The following is a 24,934-nucleotide window of genomic DNA, read 5'->3' on the forward strand; positions in this document are numbered from 1 at the left end:
GACGACCACCATCAGAGGAGAGACGCAGGGCAGGTATGTAGAGGGAGGTGTTAGAAGAGGGGATGAGGAGGGGTAGCTCACATGATCAGAGTGGGGCTACTGGAGAAGTGGGCACAGGGAGGAGAGAAGGGCTGGTGGAGGGGGGCAGGTTGCAGGAGGGTTAAGGACAGTGAGAAGAGCAGGAGTCAGGACAGCAGAGGAGGGTGAGGAGTCGGGGCAGCAGAGGGAAAAGGTAGAGGTTTAAAAATATTTATTAATAATTTGGGTGGCACATCCAAACAATCCACATGAACTCAATACTGGTGCACAACACAAAATTCATTTTGCTCATGTGAGGAAACTCTTAGGCTATGTCTACACTGGTTGTTTCTTGTGCAAAAACACATCCACTCTTCTATGTGCGAGCTGTGCTTTTGCACAAGAGCATCTATGGCAGTGTGGACACTCTCTTGCCCAAGAAAGTGCCAATGGCCATTTTAGCCATAGGGCTTTCTTGCTCAAGAAATTCATGTTGCCTATCTACACTGGCCTCTTGCGCAAGAATAGTTGCTCAGAAGGGCTTATTCCTGAGTGGGAGCATCGTAGTTCTTGCGGAAGAAGCCCTGATTTCGTACATGAGAACGTTAGTGTACTTGCGCAAGAACACATGGCCAGTGTAGACAGGCAGCAAATTTTTGCGCAAGAGCAGCCGCTTTGGCGCAAGATCGTGCCAGTGTAGACACAGCCAAGGGGAGGGAGGAAGGCAGGGGCAGGGAATCAGCACTGGCTCAGCATGTCTACATGGTTTGGGGGAAGGTGCAGAGAAATTGAGCTCAGCTGGGTTGCAGAGTGGAGAGGTCTGGGGGGCTGGGCTGTGGGGTGGAGGGTGTGTGTGTGTGGAGCTCAGAGCTTGGTTTGACTGCAGTCGGAGGGAGGTGCCCGGAACCGGGGCTAGACTCAAGGGGAGGGAGGGACAGGGAATTGGCTCTTGGCTCAGCAGTTTTGTGGGGATTGGAGGAGGTGCAGGGAAACGGGGATCAGTTGTGCTGTGGGGGAGGCATGCAGGGAACCAGTGCAGGGCTCAGCTGAGCTGAGGTGGATGGGGGAGGGTATACAGAACAGATGGGCAGCTCAGCTGGGCTGTGAGGGGCTGCAGGGAACTGGTGCTGCACTCCCTTGGATTGTGAGGGATGGTTTTGGGGGAAGTGCAGGGAACCAGCAGGGGTGGGCGGCTTAGTTTGGTTGCAGGGGATAGAGGTGCAAAGAACCCTAGTGGGGAAGGGTGGGGGGAAACCAGGAGCCCTGAAATGACCTCCCCTGGTCCAAAAATTCCTCATCTGGGACCAGTCAGGTCTAGAGGGTGCCAGATCAGGGAGGTCTAACTCCTACCCAAGTCCCCTCCTAGCACCCTCCCTCGTAGCCAGATACCCTTCATCTAGCCTGCTTCTGTACCCTACCTACCACCCAGACCTTGTCCCCTTCTGCCCCCCAGCTCCCTCCCAGATCCTGCATCCTATCCCTATCCCGCTCCTTGGCAGCCCTGCCATCCACCCTAGCACCGCCCTGGCCCCAGCACCTTGCCTTACACCCCAGGACTCAGCACCACCTTGGCACTGGCCCCAGCATCCCGCATCCACGCTAGCACCCAGCAGTACCCTGTTCCTTGTCCCAGCACCCTGCCAGTCACCCTAGTGCCCAGCAGGACCATGTCCCTGACCCCAGCACCCTGCCACCTGCCTGTCCTAGCACCCTGCCCCAGCATCCTGCCACCTGATCCAGCATCCTTCCACCCAGCAGCACCCTCTCCCCAGCCCCAGCACCCACTAGCACGCTGTCCCCTACCCCCACCAGCACATTTGGGACCACATTAGTGAGGCTTGGGGTTTTTTGGAGGAGCTTTTTTTGTTTTTTTTTGCATCTCACTTGTGTGGCCCCAACTGAATTTTCTGTGGGTCAGTGACCTTTGACTCAAAACAGGTTCCTCACCCCTCTCATATATAAAGACAATGCTAAAACCTTTTGAGTTTGACATATTTTATTTAAAAATGAAGCCAGGCCAACAAGCCCCCAATTGGGACCAAACCCCCATTTCACTGCAGCATCATAACACTCCTATACCACCTGACCCCAAATCTGAGCCTATCATACACTGGAACCCCCTGTCCTGAGCCTGTTACATCCCCACACTCCTGCATCCCCACATCCTCAGTCTTCTGCCACAATATTCCTCCACCATCCACACATCACAAATCTGTATCCTGAGCCCATCATTCTCACAGCCTCCTTGCCCTGAATCCCTCACATATCCAGCCTAAGCTCCTGCACCCTCACATCCACAAGCCCTGGCTTGCTCAGCACCCCAATCTTCCACTTGAACCCAACACTCCCCAGCCTAGAACCCCCTCCCTGAGTCAACAGCCCCTTCTCCCGCATCCAAATTCCCTCCTAGAGCTTGTACTTCTCACCCCTTCCCACACCCAAATCCCTCATTCCCACCCCACACCTCATTCTCACTAGGTTGAGACAGGTATAAGGGCTGGGTATAGCAAGTGATGGAGAGGAGGGGAACAGAGCGGATGAGGCCTCACAGAAGGGAGATGGGGGGGGGTCTTGGGGAAGGAATGTGAATTGCATGAATTGGTGGGTCCCTTTCTCCTCCCCTGCCCCCCCCCCTTTTTTTTGCTTGACAAACCTAGGGGTTCCTTGAAATTTTGAAAAGCTGAAAAGGGTTCCTCAGCCAAATAAAATTGGGAAACACTGCACTAGAGTACTACAAGGCTAGACTATCAAGTTGTTAAAGAAAGCCCTAGACCGTTTCTTCTTGGCACTAATCTCTCTTGTATTTTTATACATGAATTCAACCTCTGGAGAATTTGCTAAATCAGACTTCTAATCCTGTTGTAGCTTTAGTTGATTAGCTGTAGTGTGTGTTCCACCTAGCACTGTGACCAAGCCCAGATGAGCATGTTGTTTGCAATTCTACAATCTTTTAGACTATTTTGGAAGTTCATGTCCTTTAGAAGATAGAATGCAACCAGGAAAACTTTTCAAGTGCTCCCACATTTGGAATATTTACTAGTTGGTGCTAGAGAATTCCCTTGTACAGACATCAAGTTGATTACGATTTACACCATATATGGATGCATTGAAGATTCTGATGCCTCTTCTCCGCATGTTTAAAAAAAAAAAGTGGTCTCGTTGGCTGAACTTCTTAATGCATAAAGCACTGGAACTGGATTCAGGTTGTGCTTCTAGGTTTGCTACTCTTTTTCAACTTAAACATGACTGTTTCTTTTGAAATAATGTATGTAAACTAAAAGGACAAACTTTATTTTGTTTCCTTATGCGGGTGTATTAGTATTTTAGATGTGAGCATGGATTTCATGGTGTCTGGGATTGTGGTTTCACCTGTGTCTTAATGCTTCCCATTCTTGAAGTATATTTCAAGTAATGTATTTTTGTTTTTACAGATCTTTATCCCTATCTTACAAGGCCTGGCTCTTGCTTCAAAAGAGTGCTCCCTTGATAGCGACAATTTCAAATACCCCCTTATGGTAAGAACAAATGCTTTTTAGCAGCTCTTGCTTTAAGATACTTTGAACAGAGTCTGCATTAAATACTGGGTAACTTAAATTAACTTGATTGGCTTGCTTTAGATGTCTTATTGAACATTGACCTCATGTTGATCATTGAAAACGTTCTGAGATGACTAATGAAGGGTAATAATGGGGTGGAATCTGTAGGGCTCATAATATGCAGAACACTTTATGCAGCAGTTGGTCCAAATGTTTTCATCTTGATGATGGCACAGGTGAGAGATGTGGCCTTACCCATTAGTTCCCATAATGTGTTTAAAAATACCTTACTTGTTAAAAATCTTAACTGATCAGAAATGGAAAAAATTAAATATGTAATATACTTTCCGCTATTTACTTGTATTAGTTTTTGTATTGCTGTCAGCTTAGCCAATTAATGTCCATTATTCTGTAAACGAAATGAATCAATGCATGGCTATCTGCTGCAGGAAATTCACGACAGCCTACCCACTGAAAATTAACTTTAAAAAAGCACTTATTTTACTCCATGGATCAATTCCAGCATGTTTGAGGCAGCATTGCTGATTAACCCCCAGAACCCAAACTTGCATTTCTGTAGACAACATTGCTAAGCCAAATACATATACAAGAGAGCAAACAGGATTCCCTTCTATCCCATGTATTGTAGATAAAATCAGATTGCAGGATCTTTTACTGATGATGCTTAAACCAGAAAGAAGACTGCTTTAGATTTGAATTGAGTTTGCAGTTCTGCCAATTAGCTTAAGCCACTTTGGGACTTTTGAAAACAAAACAAATTTGATCTCACTGATCCACATTTTTAAATAACACTTTCTCAGCTTGTTCCATGTTCCCCTATCTTCAGGCTATCCCAATCTTAAATAATTAAACCTCTTGTGAAATTCAACTGTCAGCTGCAGCATAGGCTAACAACACTTGCTGGAGCAGCACAGAGTGGAATAGTAGTTAACTTGATACACTGTAATTCAAGTTTGAGAACATATAATACAAGAAGTGGAAAACGTAAAATCTTATGATTTTGCATTTTCAGAATTTTCCTTTATAGCTGCTGTATTTCCTTTTCTGCAGTGTAGCTTGAGATAGACTGTAGATAGGATTCTTTGTTTCAGGCCTCTGCATTCATCTGACAGTGTTCTGCTTTGGGACAGAAGACAAAGGCCTTGGTGTGTAGAACAATAGCCCTATTTTTTTTACTCTTACTGACTTGTGTATGGCAGTTTAGGAGTCCAGCAATGGGATCATTATGTATTGAACAAGCAAATAACTTGCACAGCTAATTTTTTTTAAAGTGTGATATTTGGCTTTCTTGAGGCAACTTAAAAAGACACAAAAGCTGAGAGAGTTACACGGTGTGCGTCAGCACATTTAGATCCTGTTCCCTTTGTAGTCAGTGAATGTTTTACTATTGACTTACCAGGCTTCTTAAGCATTCTGGTAGGTTTCTCTTTTTATTGGTAGCCAGTGTGCTCTGGGAACTGCAACTGAACAAACTGTTGGGTTTTTCTTACAGGCATTAGGTGAACTGTGTGAAATCAAGTTTGGGAAAACGCACCCTATATGCAATTTGGTAAGTGGCCTCACTTACTCACTCACTGATTACTACTGCATAATACTTGGCATTTGCATAACATTTTTGTTTTCAAAACACTGTGCTAACATTAGTTAGTCTCACAATACACTTAAAATTTAGGTAGGCAGTAGTTAACAGGTGATGTGTACGGATTAACTGGTGGGGCCTGGAGCAGCTCCCTGCCTGCTGTAGGCAGGGGGGGCTGTTTGAGCTTCATAGAGCCTGCCATGGACAGGTCCTGCCTCTGTCCACAACAGGCCAGATACGTTGAAGGCAGGGGCTGCTACGGCTGGGATGGAGCAGCCCCTGCCTATGGCATGGGGCCACTCCAGCCCAGCCAATTAATCAATTAAATAAGATTTTAGATCCCTAGTAGGTGGTATTCAGTTAAGAAACTGAAGCGCAAAGAATTGTCTTTTCCCCCCCCCCCCCCCCCCCCCCCCCCCCCCCCCCCCCCCCCAAAGAAATACAAAAAATTAGTGGCTTGTAGGATTGGAAGCCATGAAGGGAAGGTTTCTGATCTCATGTCTAATCTGTTAGAATTACCTCTTCTCTAATTTACTTGCAGTTCTTTCTGATGGCATGGTTTATCCTTTATATTTTGGGCAATACCAGTCTAGTCCTAATGGACCATCTAGATTTCTTCAGTAGGTTATTCGAGCCAGCGACTCTTACTATGAGTATCTTTTATAATCAGGTCCTCATCCTAGTTGGGGGGCTCTTGGGAATTACAGTATTATTTAATAGTAAGCGATACTTAAGGTATGTCCAAGGAAGAAGTACATGAAGAAATTGAGTTGCCTCCCCTTGAGAAGAGAAATAACTGAAGTTGAGAGAGACCTAAAATAAAGATTGCTTGCTTAGCTTTTTGATGTACTACAGACTTCATCATTTTGCTGATGGGATGATAGAGAATCAACACAACAGGGTGAAATGCAAATAATGGGAAAAGGCAGTGTAAGTAGAAAAATGTCAGTGGTTTGGCTGTCCTGTCAATGTCTTCCTATTCTTCCTTCCTCTTCCCCCTCTCCCCCCCCCCTTTCTAGGTCGTATCTTTGCCCTTGTGGTTGCCTAAACCTATAAGCCCAGGTGCAGGGCGAGAGTTGCAAAGACTCTCTTACCTTGGAGCTTTCTTCAGTCTCTCTGTCTTTGCTGAAGATGATGTAAGTATTCTGTGTGGCTGTTTGCAGTCTCTCTTCTGGAAATAAACCCAAAAGGTGCATTTGTATTTCTTGCCGCTTTTTTTTCTTTCAGACTAAAGTGGTTGAAAAATATTTCTCAGGGCCTGCCATTACTCTTGAAAACACCCGCGTTGTTAGCCAGTCATTGCAGCATTACTTGGAATCTGCAAGGGTAAGACTCCTGATGCATAATTGCTGCCAGAGGATTTTTGGTTGGTTCTCCATAACATTGACCAAGAGTGTTTTATAAAATATACCCCAGGCACTAAACAATAAATTAAGACAGAGAGGGAACCCAGCAGGAGGAATTTAATGATAGCGCCATAAAAGTGTAATCACAAACTATTGATGACTCACAAATGTCTATCTCAAAGTTCAATTCTTGTGGATGGCTGAGTAAAGAAGACATTTCCATAGTGCTAGTCTGGCCGTGATTTTTAAGCTATAATCATAGGTAGATAATATTTTTCTGTAATATACATATTTTTCATACCTGGAATAGCTGTGTTCTTTACAGCAAGACTACAACAGAGTAGTACTGCTTTGGAATATGTATATGTGTGTCAGCTGTTTTTTCATGATCTTGCTGTCAGGTGATATAATTTTCTTTTTAAATTTCAGCAAGAGCTGTTTAAGACTCTACACAGTATTTTGCTGAATGGTGAAACTCGAGAGGCAGCTCTCAGTTACATGGCAGCTGTTGTTGATGCCAACATGAAGAAAGCACAGATGCAGGTAAAGACTGAACTCTCTTCCTCTGACTCATGGATCTATTTAGCACAAATAGCTCTAGGCAGCTGATGCAGTGGAAGTTTTAACAGAAGACAACAGATGTTCTAGGTCCTGAAGCAACTAGGAAATCCGACTAGGTTATTCTTTCAATATTACTTTTCTGTACATCTTTTCTTAAAAGAATCTATTTTGCTTTGTTTGCTCAATCCTCTCTGAATACTGAAATACCTAAATTTGTTTGTATTCAACCCTTCTTGGCTCAAGTTTGTGCCTTTTTACTGAGGTATGCTCTTTCTGGCAGCTTCCACCAACTAGCTGCAATTAAGACCTGTTCTGTCCCCCAGTTAATAAATTGTCCAGTACTCACTTTATTTGTGTCGGTTGCAAATTTGAGTAAGCCTGTTGGTCAGATGATTTTTGCTTTGGCATAACCCGATAGTGAATCTTAAACGTGCGTCATTTGAGACATTAGTGTCTTGAAGTCCCCATTTTCCGTTGATGCAAACATTTTGAACCTATCTGCAGAACTGCTTTCTGAAAATTAAAACAAAGAAATACTGGAAATGTTGCTCATATAGTAAAAATTAAGACCTGAAGCTTAGCTCCTTTATGAATCCTCCTTGTTTCTGACTGACCCTATGCTAAAAAGTTTTGAAGAAGCATCTTGAGACCCTTTCCCTTTCTTTTCTCTCCTCTAAATATATATATTTAGTGCTCATAAAAATGACTGGTGTTGGACACATACAGGGCAGGGAAACACTGTTAATAGTTGAGTTGTTCACATTTTAGTTAGCCTTAGGGGTCCAGATGCTTTTTTTTGTTTGTCCATGCATTGTGCTCTAGCAATGGATATTGGAATCCCTGGCCTACTAAATGCAGCAGTCTGTTGCCTGCTGCTTTCTTCAAAGCTGGCATCTTCTAGCATTCAGTTTTTGTCCCTTATCTTGCAGACTGATGATCGAATGGTGTCTACGGACGGTTTTATGCTCAACTTCCTCTGGGTGCTGCAGCAGCTAAGCACAAAGATCAAGCTAGAAACAGTTGATCCCACCTATATATTCCATCCCAGATGTCGAATCACTGTCCCAATGGATGAGACAAGAGTGAAAGCAACAATGGAGGATGTAACAGGCTGGATGGCTGAACTTCGTGAGTACAGAGCAGTGGAGGGCATCCTGTGGCCCAGGGGCCTCGTATGGTCCACTGGGGGTTCCACCTGCGGCCCGCAGACCTGCTGTATATCCCCCTCCCCCATGCACCTCTCGCACACTGGAGCACTATAGCCCTGCACATCCTAATCATTCCCCCTCCCAGCACTTTGGAAGTGCCATGAATTCTCTGATTCATGCTCCATCCCTGCTCCTCCTTGTTCCACTCAGACCTTGAACACCACGAATCAGCTGTTCATGACTGTTCATGCTCTGAGAGGGAGAGGGGCATGAGAGGGAGAGGGGCAGGAGCGGGTTTGGAGCCTGAATCAGTGGATTTGTAGAGCTCTGAAATAGGGATGTAAGCGAGTTGTCAAGTACTTAACAGCCTGATAAGGCTAAGTGGAATTAAGTACATGACAACTTGCTTCCCCCCTCCCCCCCCCCCCCCCGCCTCTAATGAGAGGCAGTGGGGGGGAACAGGAGCCAGTGGAGGGCGGGGGGGAGAGACCTGGTTTAAAAGGAGCTGGTGTTGCTGACTCCCTCCCCCCGCAGATGGGGGCTGCTGTCACAAAGCAGCCCTAGTCTGTGGTGGCCTGGGCTGGCCCCTGTCTGCAGCCAGCTCTAGCAGCCATGAACGGGCTGCTGGACCCAATGCGAGCCAGGACCGAGCAGTCTCAGCTCACTCCAGTCCGGGACAGAGCTGCACCTCTACATTTTAAAGGTAGTAAAAGTCTAGAAGCTCTTACTACATTTAAAATACAGAGGTGCAACTATCCTGGAATGGAGTGAACTGAGACTGCTTGGTCCTGGCTCACACTGGCTCTGAGAGCCTCCTGCACTGTAGCTCTGCATTTTAAAAGTAGTAAGAGCTGCTGGACTCTTACTGTATTTAAAATGTGGAGCTGCAGCAGTCGAGAGCCGGCACGAGCCAGGCCCGCAGAGTGGCTCCTCTTATCGACTAATTGTGTGGCTGATACAAATTGTATCGACTACACAATTGGTGAAATAACCGCTCTTTAACATCCTTACTCTGCGAGTGCTGGGGGGGGAGGGGGAGGAGTAGAAAGTGCAGGGCTCCAATACCTCAGTGGAGAGGCACATGGGAGAAGGAGGCAGAAATGGAGTGTGTGGGCTGCAGGTGGAACCCCAGTGGGCTGCAGGCCGCAGGTTGCCTATCACTGGCAATCAGGCAGCCCACTTTGATGGAAGGCCACTCATGGAGCCCACTCACTAGTCTTGGTTGCTCATTGCTGGTACAGAGCTTGCATTTTCTACATTTTATCTCTATCCTTTTATTTGGTGTTAGGGATATCACCAACTAGTCAGTGTCCTAAATGTTTGCTTGTGACTTGCTCTTGCTTTGATAGCTTGTTTTAAGACTGCAGAGAAGTGCGAGTTATTGAAAATCTGAGCACTAATGCAGGTGGCTTTTTGCTTACTATCCTTCATCCTGTTTTGTTCTTTTTTTTTTTTTTTTTTGTAGCCAGGGATCAGTCTCCTTGTTCTGAACCAAAATTCCCAACGGAATGCTTCTTCCTAACCCTGCATGCCCATCACCTCTCCATCCTGCCAAGCTGCCGCCGCTACATCCGTAGACTGCGGGCCATCAGAGAGCTTAACAGGTCAGAAGTTGTGTTAGTTACCTAGCATGTGTTCCTCAGTTTTTCCTTCCATCTTCAATTGTAGGTGCCGCCTTATGTATGATTATGGTTCTTTCAACTTTGATGGAAATTAAAACTGCAACTTAAGTAAATCCCTGCTGTGGAGTGTTTGGAAATTTTGTTGATTGGTCAGTCTGCTGCTTTGAAAGTTGATGCAGAGTATTTTGTACCTGCAGGTTCTTGTTGTGCTGATGTGCAATGGCTTCCATCATGACTTCAAACAATACTGGGGGAAAGGATGTTTTTAGATCGGAACTCAAGCTCTATGGTTAGTCCTAGAGAGCACTAGGTAGTTCTTGAAAGCATCCTAGGGCCGTGGTTCCCAACCTTTTTGATAACTGATCGGAAAACTCATTCACAGACTTTTGATGGGCTGGTAATATTTTCATATTCATTATTTACATAATGAATATGCAAATATTCATATAGCATGTTACCGATCTGCCAAAAGCCCCAGCCTCCAGAGTCCCCTGGTGCCATCCTTTATACATAGAGCTTCTCCACTACTTCCCAGTGCCAACCACTGACATCAGAGTCCCCTGCACCAAGCCCACCTCCCTCCCCCCAGAGCCAGCCTCCCGCCCCCAGAGCTCCCCAGTGCCAGTCTTCTGTTTCCAGAGCCCCACTGCACCCAACCCCACCAGAGCCTCCCCCGTGCCAGCCCCCAGCCACTATTAGCCCTGTTCACAGAGCCTCCAAGTGCCAGCCCCATGCCTCTTAGAGCTTCCCACCCCTAGAACCCACCCATCACTAGCCCCACCCCCTCACCTAGCTCTGCACTGCCTAGAGATGTAGGATCACTCAGCCCATGTGCACCTCGCCCCAGACATATGATGCAGGCCTGAGCCAGCAGGGGGGCCCCCCGGGGCCTCTAACCTGATCCTGTTTGGTAATATTGATAAAGGCCAGGACACTCGTGGCTGCGAAGGCTCCACTCCTTGGTTCCGAACACATTGCCTACAATGGAAAGGACACAGGGCAGCTGCCCTCCATCAGCCCCACAGGGCTGGGCCTTGTGGCTGCCACCAGAGCTGAAGCCAGAGTCCTGGTGAGGCTGCCCCAGTAGAGACAGCCTCGCCATGGCCCAGCTCCAGCAGCAGCACATGGGGGTCTTCCGCAACACCACTCACAGTGGGAGGAAAATTTTTAATGTGCATAAGGGTGGGGCTCATTAGCAGCTGGGGACATGGCCTGGCAGAGTGCCGCGGCCTGCCACTGATCTGCAGACTGGTGGTTGGGAACCACTGTCCTAGGGCATACAGAGTTGCATAGTTTTATGGTAAACTCCATGAATATAACTATATTATTATAATTATATGGTTTGTGATGTTAGTGCTTAAAGTCTTCTGCATTGCAATGGGGAATGTACACATTAGGGATGTTAAGGACTAGTCTCTCCCCACCTCCCCCCCCTTGCTGCCTACCAAATAGAGGCAGTGGGGGGGGGGGGAAGAAGGGAGTACTTCAAAGTGGCAGCACTGCACAAAGCCCAGGCTCAGCTGTGCGGTGATGCCCCTGTGAAACACTGCAGCAGCGTTTCAAAGGGGCAGTGTTGCCCTATCAATTAGTCAAATAGTCGATGCAAAAATGCATCAACTATTCAATTAGTGAATTGCGTGATATTTAACATCCTTAGTGCACATGTCTCTGACATGTGGGTCATTTTAGTATTTTTTTGACAAGCAGCATATAGAATCATAGAATACTAGAACTGGGAAGGGACCTTGAAGTCATCAAGTCCAGTCCAGTCCACCTGCCCTCATGGCAGGACCAAGCATCATCTTGAGCATCCCTGACAGGTGTTTATCTAACCTGATCTTAAATATTTCCAGTGATGGAGATTCTGCAGCCTCCCTAGGCAGTTTATTCCAGTGTTTAACCACCCTGACAGGAAGTTGTTTTCCTAATGTCCAACTTAAACTTCCCTTACTGTAATTTAAGCCATTACATCTTGTCCTTTCATCTGAGGTTGAAGAGAATAATTTTTCTTCCTCCTCTTTGTAACAGCCTCTCTCCTTCATGTAAAAAGCCATTATCATGTTCCCACTCCGTCTTCTCTTTTCCAAACTAAACAAACCTAGTTCTTTCAGTCTTCCCACACCCATCATGTTTTCTAGACCTTTTATTCACTTGTGTGGCTTTTCTCTGGACTTTCTCCAATTTGACCACATTTTTCCTGAAATGTTGTGCTTAGAACTGGACACACTACTCCAGTTGAGGTCTAATCAAAGCAGAGTAGAATGGAATAATTAGTTCTCAAGTCTTGCTCACAACACTCCTGTTAATGCATCCCAGAATGGTGTTTGCTTTTTTATGCAACAGTGGGGACTGTGTTCACTTTTGTAGCCATGATGTTCGCTCTTGTTGCATTCGCTGTTTGCTTTGTTGTGCTCTATGTGATTCCTACTGTCCTGTGCTGCTCTGCAGTGAATGTGTGTGTGGTGCCCAGCGAGGGATGGGATTTCTGGGAGAAAACTCTTGAGGGGAGGCACATAGGGAATGGCCCGAGCCAGCCTGACATCTGAGCCTGGTGGAGGATTCAGTCAGGTGACACTTTGCCAGGGAATCTGAACAAAGGAGGGGATGGGGCAGCCTGGAGGGCTGTGAGCAGTGACTGTGGGTGAGAGTTAGTTTTGGCCGGGTTGCGGGAGAAGGGAGCCTAGCTGGCCTCCTGGGCTGGGACAGGGGCCCAGAGCTGGGGCTCTGGGCTCCCCCATCCCCAAGATGGATTATACTGAATGTTCCTGATTCCTGTAACCAGAAGTCTGAGCTACCCTGTGTCCCTGAGAACCAATAAACCTTCTCTTCTACTCACTGGCTGAGACACATGTCTGGCCGCAGAAGGGGGTGCAGGGCCCAGTGACTCCCTCACACTCCGTGACAGTGTCACACAGTTGACTCATATTTAGCTTGTGATCCATTATGACCCCTAGATACTTGTCTGTAGTACTCCTTCCCGTTTTGTATGTGTGAAATTCATAGTTCCTTCCTAAGTGGAGTACTTTGCGCTTGTCCTTACTGAACTTCATCCTATTTACTTCAAACCGTTTCTCCAGTTTGTCCAGATCATTTTGAATTTATGACCCTATTCTCCAAAGCACTTGCAACCCCTGCCAGCTTGGTATTATCCACAGACTTTAAAATTGTACTCTCTATGCCATTATCTAAATCGTTGATGAAGATATTGAATAGAACAGGTCCCAAAATTAATCCCCGTGGAACCTGACTGTGAACCATGAATAACTACTCTCTGAGAATGGTTATTGAACCAGTTATACACCCCCCTTATACCAGCCCCTTCTATGTTGTATTTCCCTAATTTATTAATAAGGGAGTCCTGTGAAACTATCCAGTGCTTTACTAAAGTCTAGGTATACCACGTCCACCATTTCTTCTATATCTTCTCTGACAGGGATATTGTGTAACCCCTTGTAAAAGAGATGTTTATCTTGTCTTCATGGCTACTGTGGTGGTAGTGGATATTGAACAATCTCCTTCATTATATAAAAGCTTCCACAGTAAATTCTTAGTCTCAAAGGGGTAGCCTTTTAAGGTGCCACATTTAATGACTTAAAGACCTAAGACTTCTCATTTAAGTGAATTCTAAGGTACCTCATATGTAATTCAACTATTGGTTTATAATTTTTTTTAAGCTCAAGTTCTGACTCTGACACATAGGTGCTTTTGTTCTTTCCTTACAGAAATGAATTCAAATAAACTTTTATGGATGTTGGATCTCTAAACCTCAAGGAAATGTCTCAATTAAAATAAATAAGAGCAGATTGCATGGCATCAGTTTTTTGCACTGTTAATAATTGCATTCATTTAGTAAAAAAAAGTTTTATGTTAAGATGGCAAATTTGTTGGAAGGGGTTTAAAATTTATTTACAGTGTACACATGAAAAGGGCTAGGAAAACTGTAGATCTCTGTGTGAACAGTCAACACATGTTTTACACATACAAGTATTTTCAAATAAACAGGTCCCGGATTTTAAAAAGGAATCACTCTTGTAGCTGTTTTGGAATATAGTCAATCACTAGTTACTTCCATGCATGCTCAGCATTTGCCACAAAACACTTATCCCTTTGTAAATTCAGGTCATATATTTTGATGTCACTAATGAAAGAATTAAGGTCAGATAACGATTTGCAGCAGATGGACACTAGAGTGTGGAGACAGGCTAGTTTACATTCAGGGGAGGTAGGAAATAGAACCATAATAGTGCAGAACATAAAATATCAAGTATATTAAGATTAGAACAACATAACATATGAATCAATTGCTACTTTTTAAATGAAATGAGTCCAAATCAGTATTCCTTGTAAGCTGTGCACCTGTGTGGCCACTTAGGAGAGATTCAAATGCTGCCCAGCTGATTAACAGAACACCCACAGCTAAGTTTTTTTTGTTTCTACTGGTACTGCACATTTGTACATGCCTCAATGCACATAAAAATGTGTACTTCACATGGACGGAAAAAATTTGCACATGGATGGAAAAGATTAGAGGGAAAATTGGCCCAGATGATGAGACTTGAATAGTTTGTTTAATTTGCCTGGTTGCATGACATTAGTAATTGAACTTAACTTCTATCCCACGTTAGGTCTAGGTTGATTATGACCAGGGTGTTGGGAGTAAAACTCAGTCTTTTTATTACACTGAATGGGGGAGCATGAGCCACTCTCCCATGGCTTGTGCTCCTTCCCCACAAGCTTGAATTACACTGGGGGTTGTGCATGGGGAAGGAGAGAAGAGGTGTGGTAAGAAAAATCTTTTCTAGAAGGAGGTTGATAGAATAGTGCTGCGAGTGCATTTGTATCTGTCCTACAAAGGAAAAGATGGTATTTTGAACCATTCCTGGTAACAAACTTCACATCTTCCTCTAGCTAGCGGCTTCTACTTTTCGTCCTCTTTCTGCTCTTATTTGTAGGAGTGAATAAGATACGGCTTTTGCTTGCCTGCCTTTTAGATATTCTCATCTTCCTCTAGCTAGCGGCTTCTACTTTTCGTCCTCTTTCTGCTCTTATTTGTAGGAGTGAATAAGATACGGCTTTTGCTTGCCTGCCTTTTAGATATTCTCAATCAGCCTTACTCTAATACAGGATTACCATTCTTAATGACATGATTTTAACTCTGCTTTTTATAGAGATTGTGAATCTGGAACAAACCAAGTATTTAAAATATAATGATATAATGATGAATGTATCCAGAGAGAAAATCCTTTCCCCGCTGTTCCTCCAGTAATAATCTTTTGCTGTGGTTCTTGTTTGCTTAATGGTTTCATCAGTTGTTGAACTAGTGCATTTAATGTATCCTGACATTTGCCCTTGAAGATGTTTGTCTTTCATTTCAAAAGGTGCTAGAGTAACTTATGGTGAATGCGAGGGACAGTTTTTATTAAGATGATGAATTTTTGTAATTTCACTTTTTTTCTTCCCAAATTTCTTTCCATTGTCATTTGAAATCAGGCAGAGTAAATGTTTTACTTTCTGTCAGCATATGTTCCCTTTACTGTAGTCACCCGTGATTTCATGTGGTTTACAGGACTGTGGAAGATCTGAAAAACAATGAAAGTCAATGGAAGGAGTCTCCTCTAGCAACCAGACATAGAGAAATGCTAAAACGCTGTAAAACACAACTTAAGGTTTGTAACTAGTTAGGAATACAACAAAACAGCTCTGTCAACCAATTTGTGGGTAGTGGTGTTAGTAGTAGGTTTTTCCCCAATGGAAAAGGTGTGCTAGCATCCATGTTTTCATAAGTTTGAAAATGTCTTGGGTACATAGGAAGTTTGTTGACAATATATTACAGTGTAGCTTGCTACCTGTTGACTTAAGAACACTATATAACATGTACAATATAATAAAGGATGAGAACTCTTAACACGTGTATAGCAATTTTAAATGTAAAAGCAGGTTACAAAAATCAATCCTTGCAATGCACTTCTGAGGAATTAAGGTGTTGCTGTTTCCATTTCTCAGATGAAGAAATAGTGGCAAAGAAGATGAGTGACTGGCTCATAGGCTAATGCAATTGCTATTTAAACAGGGTTTAGGACTCCAGAACACCTGATTCTAAGTCCTAAAATTTCTCTAAAGAGGATTCACTGGAATAATTCATTACATCAATATACTTAAATTGTTGCAACGGTAAATTGTTGGGAATATTCTACTCTATCGTGTAGACAGCTTTGACAATTTCCCCTCTCCCATTTTCACCACTGTTAGAGTATTTCTTCTTAACTATAAGTTAATGACGGATTTGTCCTTGTGGATCTAGTTGAATTGTACTTGTCTATCTCTGTTAATATATTGGATTTTTTTAAATGTTCTGTTCTTTGGAGAATAAAATATTTTGTGCAGAGGGAGAGGCAGAATTGTCTTAATTGTTGGGAGTATTGAGTGGAGTGGCTGAGATAAATTTGTGTTTCTTGTATCTTGCCCTTGATTAGCTTTTTCTGTGCATCTTCTCTTCTTCCTCCAGAAACTGGTACGATGCAAGGCTTGCGCAGATGCTGGCTTGCTAGATGAAAACTTTCTGAGGAGGTGTCTGAATTTTTATGGCATGGTGATTCAGCTGTTGCTTCGAATCCTCGACCCTGCCTACCCCAAGTGAGTTTCAGGGCTGGGTGTTTAAATCACTATTTGAAATATCTGATACCAGCTGTCACTACTTCAATGTTACCGCCTACTGGGACTCCAATTCTAGTTGGCTCTTGTCATTGAATTACTATTTTGAGACTGATTTATGTAGTAATTCTGGTTACAGCTGTAAAGGCCTAAGTTATGTTTTGCTAATTGGAAGGGCTGAGATTGGATTTTAAAACTTTAAATATTTATGAAGATATCTGTAAAGGGCCATTGTGCAATTCCGTAGGAGAATGCAGAAAATATTACTTACCCCTGCTATTCCACTATTCTCTTTTAACCCTGTCACTATCTTTTCTATTCCACAGCATAATACTGCCTTTAAATCCTGATGTCCCGAAGGTATTTGCAGCACTGCCTGAGTTTTATGTGGAAGATGTTGCTGAATTTTTATTTTTTATTGTACAGTAAGTAAAATTATGCTTGAGGCAAACTATTATGTTTCCCAGCCGTACGTCACAGATGGTGTTCTTGTAATTGTCTGTGGGCTTCCTTCTCTGAATACTAGTCAGGACTCTGAGCTATATCAGTTCCAGTGCAAAGTGGGGGGAGAGGCAGGACTGATAAGAAAATATTCTGTGATCAGAGATTTCTCTGGAGGGAAAACCCCCCAGAAAAAGAAGGGTTAGGGGAAGCAAACCATGGTGAATAGCAGTTGCCTAGAGATTGGATCCCTCCCCATCATGTGTATCTGAGGGTAGCTCCAGAGTTGGCTTTAGTTGTGGATTTTTACAGCCTTTGTCTGTGGTCTTTTCCTACTTTGGTGGGGGGGTGAGGGGTTATCTAATCTTTCATTTCTTCTAATTTTTTTCTTGCTTTTGTGAATCTCTGTCCCTCTATCCATTGAACTAGAAGGCTGCATGCAAACTTGGGCAGCTGGGCTAAGCATCGGTTGCAGACTTTGTAGGAGTGGGCTGGTTTGCTGTTGCACAAAACTGTGCACTATGAGAGTCAAGAAGAGAAGCTTGTGGCAGGCTTGTTGCCGTTGCATGCAGCCTGCTATGTGTGAGCTGCCTTTATTGGTCACTGCAGAAAAGAGAAATGAGGCTATACATGGCTTTGAAGGAGCCAATTACTGCTTTACCCCACAGTCCTGAGAACAGTTTTGCCATGGAGATTGGGACAGAGCTGGAATAAGACAATCTCCTTTGCTGCCCATGTCTCTCTTAGAATCATCTGTAGAGGGCTCACCAGTGACTCTGCCCTCTAGGATTGGAAATGGTTTCCTAGACTATTAAAAATGGAATAGAAAACCAGATAGTATAATAAGGTCTGGGGTATTAGCCATCTTTAGAGCAGTATTAAAGATAGGAAATCACACAATAATAAACCAACAAATGTATTTTAATTTGTACATTTGCCAGAGTCATATTAACTTCTACGATTTACCTCATTAAAGCTGAATATGGCTGTTCCCTCAGAGTGGGGAGGAGGGAGGGAGGTGTCCACTGGTGATCATAGAATTCAAGCTATCTCAGTCATTTTCCTCCTTCAGTCCCACATCCAGCTGCTGTCTCTTTCTCATGGTGCTTCAAAAAAAGGCAGCAGTTGTCCCTGCATGCCTAGGAGGTGCCCTTGAAGTGGCACTTGAGAGTAATGTCAAACTCAGTACAAAGTGCAATAAAACATGGTGCTTCAAAGGTGGTCCCAGGAAACTATTATTGGCAAGATGGCCTAATGTAACTTAATCAGAATTTAGTTTCCATAGTGACTTAAACTTTTGCAAGTTCTAACAGGTAGTCTGACCTGAGTCTGACAAATAGGTAGTTGCATCCTTTACATGTTTTGCTCTCTTCCCCTCCCCCTCCTCCCAATCTTTAGATACTCTCCCCAGGTGCTTTATGAGCCATGCACTCAGGACATTGCGATGTTCCTTGTTGTGATGCTGTGCAACCAGAATTACATCCGAAACCCATATCTGGTAGCAAAGCTGGTGGAGGTGATGTTCATGACAAACCCAGCTGTTCAACCACGGACACAGAAGTTCTTTGAAATGATTGAGAATCATCCTCTCTCCACTAAATTGTTAGTCCCCTCACTGATGAAGTTTTATACAGGTGAGTTGTGTTAGCACAGTATTGATTGACATAGTGCCTGGTGAAAACTTTGCAAGGCAAGAGGCTCTGTTAGTCTGCTTAGGTTCTAAAAAGATGAGGATCAGTTTTTGGTACAGAGCTTAGATGATGCTTGCCCTTATTGCTTTCTGACTTTCTTTGCATAGTTAAGAGTGGTATGTAGCCTGACTCTGCCATTGCTGAAGTGGGATTTCAACTCCAAGGCAGGAAAGTGTGTTTTTTGGGGATACTTCAAGCTGAATTGTTTTGTGTGCATGAGCTTGTAAGTATCCCAATAGCCACGTAAACCTTGGATAGCCCTTTAGGGCTCTGTCCCGGGAAGTCGTCAATCCTTTTCAGTATACTCTGATGTCCCATCTCTCCTACCTGCCTTTTGGTTGTCAAACATACATCCTGGGGACCCAGTGAGTCTAAATTGCTTTTCAGCTCTCTCGGCTTCAGCTGTATCATGGTCTTCTGGCTTTATTCCATGTGGCACACAGAGTTGTAGAACATATAGAAGTTAAACTGAATAGGTCAGGAAAGCATGCACACACATGCTATTTTTCTTTCTTAAAAAACAAAAACAACAACAACACATACAACGCAACCCACACCCTACATTAATACAATATGGTAATATTTTAAATGCTCAAAAGTTAATTCTTTTAAGTATTCTGGCTTCATCTGTTTTTCAGTTTTCTTTTGTCTTGCTTTATTTCATTTTTTTACTACCTCTTTCTGCCTAGTTCTATGTTAACATGACTGTCACTTTTGTACAGCTACACTTACTCTGGTATAATCTCCCAGTTAGTGTGCGTTTATTGACTGAATTGCACATGTTTTCAGCCTTTAGTAACCATATTATTTCCCCTGAAAAACTGTATCAATCTAAATGAAAACCCCAAACAAATTATTAAAATCTAAAAAATCAAAACTAAAAGCAGTACCTCAAAAAGGGAAAAGAACCAGAGACTCCATGAGGTACACTAAAGAATTAATTATTGCTATTAATGTTACATGGGCTATGATGATGAGCATAAATATTAAACACTGAGATATTTGGATATTCTTAAATCATATTACTACACATATGAAAGAGGTTTGAATTATAGTTGATGTAGAAAGAACAGAATTTCCTGATTTTGGAGGGGGAGCAGGTTGATTCAGCATAATGTTGAGGTAGCAGAGTTTTTTTTGTACTCAGTAATCCAGTTTTTTAGGGGGGCCTCTATTCACTTAAGTTATTTATCTTTAGCATCTCAAACATCTGTGTGGGTTTTTAACATGGATTGAAAGTAGTATGTAAGGCAGGGGAGGGCAATAATTTTTGGTGGGGCCCACCTGAAAATTTTTTGGTCTGGGCCACCCTGGAAAGGGTGGGGCCTTGAACAGAAGGAGCGGGGCCGGGATATTTCTGGGTTCCCCACCCCCAGACTGTGATTGATCTGGGCGTGGGAGAGCATCTTTGCCCACCCGCCACCCCTTTCCACTAGGTGCCCGTGCCCCTGGCTGGGAGGAGACTTCCCACGCTCTCCCACCCCCAGGTCAATCAGGGCCTAGGGGCGGGGGAGCACGCAAAGTTTCCTCTGCTCTGTTCCCGCCCTGTGAGCAGCGTGCAGTGCTTAAAAGCACCATGTGCTCCTGGCAGGACGAGAGGAGGCATTGTGTGCCATGGGGCAGGGAAGCAGCAGGGCCTCCGCAGGCTGTATCCAGTCCGTGGAAGCCCTTTTGCCCACCCCGATATAAGGTATTTTCCTCCATCAAAGATGCAGCATTGTGAGACTTGCTTTCCTTTGAAAGGAGGGTTGATTCAGAAAAATAAGGCCCCTTTAAAATGGAAACCAGGTTGGAGTTTTACAGCTGCGTGTATTTGATTTAATATTTTTCAGCTTTCAGCTGTACCTGATCAGGTAGGTTTGGGAAGGAGTGTGGTATATGGGTTCCTTGTAATGAGCACAGCATACTGGCAGGAAATGTTGATGATGGGGTCTAGTTTTATTACTGGGGTCTTCTACTTTCTTCTCAGATGTTGAGCACACTGGAGCTACCAGTGAGTTCTATGACAAATTTACAATCCGCTACCACATCAGCACCATTTTCAAAAGCCTTTGGCAGAATATTGCTCATCATGGCACTTTCATGGAAGAGTTCAAGTGAGTAAAATGTTGAAAATGTTACAGGTAATGTCCCAGATGTTTGCTTTGGGTTTCTGAAGTGTGAAGACCACTGGAATAAGGATCTGAGGCTGATCCCTCCAACTAGGATAGATAGCCAAAGAGCCAGATTACTCAAAGATATTTAGCTTCAGAACAAGAAAAAAAAATGTACCAGTCCTGGAGTTGCAAAAGGAAAACTCCTCCAATCTTTATTTTCAAATATGCCTGCCTGTGTTTCTGTGCATATTTGCTTCTCTGTTATGGTGGAGGGAAGGAGGGAACAGCTTCACTCTTCCCCCTGCCTTGGCCATTGTTGTGCCAAAAAATACTGTGGAAATGCTTTGCCTTTAGTCTTTGTTAGCAGTTGCTCTGTTTCTTGTGAGCGTTTTCCTGGGCTCCTCATGAGGATCCTAGTTGGGAACCTCAGTGTGTTTTTCTGAGCATACTTAAGTTCATTTCCACTTGTTAATGTCTATTCTGTGTTATAGTCCAAGTGTGCAGATAGGAATTATCCCTTTCATTCTTCTACTCCACCTGCTAGTCTGTCCCAGATTCCATTTCCAATCCCTGGTAACCTTTATTTGGGCCTCTCCTGTGAGTTCTTAGATATTTGACAATGATTCGATTATTGGCCAGCAAAAGCTGCTTTATTCATTAAAGAGAGATTTTCTCTCATTTTGTTCTAGTGTTGTTGGGCTCTCACTTTGCCATTACTGTCAGGAAAAGGGAGATACTGCTTTTGACCAGTCATAGTTTATATAATTAGGCCTTTCCTCTACAACCACTCTGAACACAGGAATGTAGGGAGTGTGTGGGCTCTGGACTGTGAAGGCATGTGAAGTGGAGGAATTAATTATTCAAATTGTGATATGAAGAGGGAATGTTACTGGTGCTCTAGATTAAGAGCCGCATACTGGACTGAATGCTCCTGCTGTACTGTGCCATGATAAATGCACTTCAATGTTTTCCAGCTCTGGAAAGCAATTTGTTCGCTATATCAACATGCTGATAAATGACACAACTTTTTTGCTGGATGAGAGTCTGGAATCCCTAAAACGTATCCATGAAGTTCAAGAAGAGATGAAGAACAAAGAACAGTGGGACCTGTTGCCTAGGGTGAGCATGGGGTTTTTTCCCCCCACAGTGCCCCTTCCTTTTTTGTGCTATGCTTTCTTTTGTGCTACGCTTTCTTTGGTTAAGGGTAGAACCAAATTGCTGCTCTAAAGCGCAGCCCCTGGGGGCAGTGTTGCTTGCTGCTTCCATGGCCAGGGTAATTTCTGGCGTTACTTCCTGAAAGAGAACCCAGTCTGCAGAGCTACATCAGGGCTAGCGTTGGGGAGAGAATGTATAAGGCTTTTAAGAGATTGTGAATTTAAAATGTTAAGTGGAGAAATTGAGGGAAAGTTCTGGGAGATGCCCACCAGCTGAGTTCACTTCAAAGAACTGTCCCAGCAAAGACCATCTGTTTTCTTAAGGTATTGAGGTTGAAGCAGGCTTTGGCATGGAAAGGAAGAGAATAAATTCCGGGATTGAATGTCATTATACCATAATTGTCCGGATTCAGCCACCAGTGTCAGATATTTTTATATTGAGGTTATTGATTTCAAAAATAGTCTGAAATGAAAAAGCTAAATAAAAAAGGAAGATCTATTTTGCCAAGTTCCTTTCAGAGGAGAATGTTCTAAACTCTGTATTTTCTCTACAGTGTTATTTCCTCCTCTCAGTTCAGATAAGTTTCAGAGAAGTAGCCGTTTTAGACTGTTTCAGCAACAGGGAATCCTGTGGCACCTTAAAGACTAACAAGTTTATTAGGGGCATACGTTTTCATGGCCTATAGTTCACTTTCTCAGATGCATGCAGTGAAAGCTTTTTTTAGGTATTCTCATCTTATCAACTCCTGGAAGTGGACCTCATATCCACCCTGATTGAATTAGCTTCATAACACTCTCATCTCTGTATAAATCCCTGCCAATTGAAGTTTTCACTTCATGCATCTGAAGTGAGCTGCAGCCCAGGAAAGCTTATGCCCTTATAAACTTGCTAGTCTTTAAGGGCCCACAGAACTTCTCATTGATTAGATACAGATAAATGTTAGCTGCCCTAAAACTTTTATGTACCTGGAATGTGGACAGCTGGCTCTCAACACATCAGTACAAATCTTGGAAGTGAATATTCCTTACAGTGCAAACAGTGGTGGCAAAGAATAGAACATTAAAAGCCCAATGTAAAGTAGGCACCTGGATTATTCTCTTCTGAAATAGTCATGGATAAACTTAAAATATACTGGGACAGTAAATGACTACATACAGTTGTCCTGGGAGTCACTTAACATACAGCTGGAGAAATACTTTGTCTTGTTGTATTCTTTGGTGCTTAGGTAGCTGAATGTGTGTGCATGTGAAGCAGGTTGAAGTTCCACTCTGTAGTTGTAATGGATTATCTAATTGCAGGCATGTTAATGTCTATAATGTTTATCACGGTAAAATACAAATTTAGTATGTTTAAACAAGATAGAAAATACCTTTTAAATTAGTGTCCAGTCCATTGATAGGTGCATGGTAAAATTCCCTGCTGGAAGATTTACCAAATATTAAACTGACAGCTGCAGTTAGCAGCGTTATTATCTGTTTATAAAGCAATAGCTCTAAAATATGAACAATGGTACACAAAGGGACTGTAAAGAGTGCAACTTTAGTATGTAAACATTACAAAGATAATGTAAAAGCTGATGGGTTCAGAAATGAAGACCATTTCTTGGTCATCTCTTGTGCTATTTTTATAACATTAGTGTTGATTAAAATTACTTCATCTTAGTTTCCATTTAGAAGTGGCTCCTACACAGCACCCTGTAGAGCAGGGGTGGGCAATAATTTTTGATGGGCGGCCACTCCAAGAATTTGGAAAATGGTTGAGGGCTGCACTCTTCCATTATAGGTGTGGGGTCTGGGATGGAGGTTGGGTGCAGAAGGGAGCTTGGGGTAAGGGAGGGAGTTTGGGTGAAGGAAGCAGTTGTGACCTGGGGCACTGGACTGGGTGCAGGGGGTTGGATTGTGACTTAGGGCAGTGAATTGGTATATAGGAGGGGATGCAGGGATTTGGGTTGTGAGCTAGGGCAGGAGGGAACTGTGGTATGGGGCAGGGGATTGGGGTGCCAGATCTGGGAGGGAGTATGGGGGCAGAAAGGGGCCAGAGGATTTGGGTATGTGGAATAGGGGGGTAGGGTTGCCAGGTGTCCGGTATTGAACCGGACAATTCGGTATTTTTGCCTCCTGTCTAGTAAAAAAAAAAAAAAAAAAAAAAAAAAAATTCAGAAAATACCAGACACCTACAATGTCTGGTACTGTCTGATTGTTTCCCCGGCCAGGAGGCAAAAATCCTAGGCTGCTTCAATACAGAGGCAGCCTGGGCAACCTTAGTGCTTACCGAGGAGCTGTCCGGCCTGGCGCAGGGAGGCAAGATGGTGGGCGACCACTGGCAGCGTGTTAGGGACAAAAAGCCTCACTATGCAATTCTTAAAGGGGCTTCGCTGTTGTGGTTTGGTGGTTTGTTTTGGGTTTTGTTTTGTTTTTCTTAACTCTTGGGGGTCTTTTTTCTGTATTTTTTTTTCTTTTCTGAAACCATCTTGCAACCCTATGGGGGGGCAGGAGTGGGGAGCAGAGGGTTGGGGAAAGGAGGGACTGGGAGACTTACCAGCCAGCAGCCCGTTCCTGAATTAGCCTCCCTGCCTTCCCTTCCCCTGCACAGGCTGCAGCCATGTGCCCTGTGAATAACTACAAGCCCCTTGTGCTTCCTGGCTGCCTGTTATTGAAACAGACAGCTCCCACTGGCCAGTTTCTGGCCAGAAGCTGGCCAATGGGATTGTGCTAGAAGTGGGAGCAGCTCCTAAAGCTTCCCCCGCTTCCCTCCGGGCTCAGTTTTTAAAGTGAAACAGCCCTGCAGCCACGTTTGAGCAGTGTGTGGGTAGGGAAAGACAAGTGGCTCCCTGCAGTGTCTGCAGGCCGGATCCAGTGACATGGCGGGCTGCATTTGGTCCACAGGCTGTATTTTGCCCAGGCTTGCTGTAGAGAATTAACATTTAGAACTCTCTCATGCTTTGGGATCAGCTGAGGCTGATCTAGGCCCTGGCAAGAAGGGACAGCTCCCTGGCTGGTGAAGGTCTCAAAGTCCGATTCTCACTGTTCCTCATTTTAGACCAAACTTTCTTTCTGGACTTCACATACT

At 43.9% G+C, this 24,934-nt stretch overlaps 1 protein-coding gene across 3 annotated transcripts in view; it reads left to right on the plus strand.

Annotated features, from left to right (window-relative positions):
• Nucleotides 1-24,934, plus strand: part of UBE4B (ubiquitination factor E4B) — an 88,965-nt gene that overhangs the window by 53,457 nt on the left and 10,574 nt on the right. For all 3 annotated transcript variants that reach the window (XM_006127067.4, XM_075906353.2, XM_006127069.4), the window contains 13 exons: nucleotides 3,450-3,533; nucleotides 5,068-5,124; nucleotides 6,174-6,290; nucleotides 6,382-6,480; nucleotides 6,930-7,043; nucleotides 7,991-8,189; nucleotides 9,675-9,813; nucleotides 15,398-15,497; nucleotides 16,337-16,464; nucleotides 16,809-16,907; nucleotides 18,322-18,557; nucleotides 20,584-20,710; nucleotides 21,685-21,829. In XM_006127067.4, coding sequence (XP_006127129.1) covers nucleotides 3,450-3,533; nucleotides 5,068-5,124; nucleotides 6,174-6,290; nucleotides 6,382-6,480; nucleotides 6,930-7,043; nucleotides 7,991-8,189; nucleotides 9,675-9,813; nucleotides 15,398-15,497; nucleotides 16,337-16,464; nucleotides 16,809-16,907; nucleotides 18,322-18,557; nucleotides 20,584-20,710; nucleotides 21,685-21,829 — 1,644 coding nt within the window. The remainder of the gene's footprint in view (nucleotides 1-3,449; nucleotides 3,534-5,067; nucleotides 5,125-6,173; nucleotides 6,291-6,381; nucleotides 6,481-6,929; nucleotides 7,044-7,990; nucleotides 8,190-9,674; nucleotides 9,814-15,397; nucleotides 15,498-16,336; nucleotides 16,465-16,808; nucleotides 16,908-18,321; nucleotides 18,558-20,583; nucleotides 20,711-21,684; nucleotides 21,830-24,934) is intronic.

Source organism: Pelodiscus sinensis, chromosome 24 (assembly GCF_052426305.1).
Source record: "Pelodiscus sinensis isolate ZL-2025 chromosome 24, ASM5242630v1, whole genome shotgun sequence".
Lineage (NCBI taxonomy): Eukaryota > Metazoa > Chordata > Testudines > Trionychidae > Pelodiscus > Pelodiscus sinensis.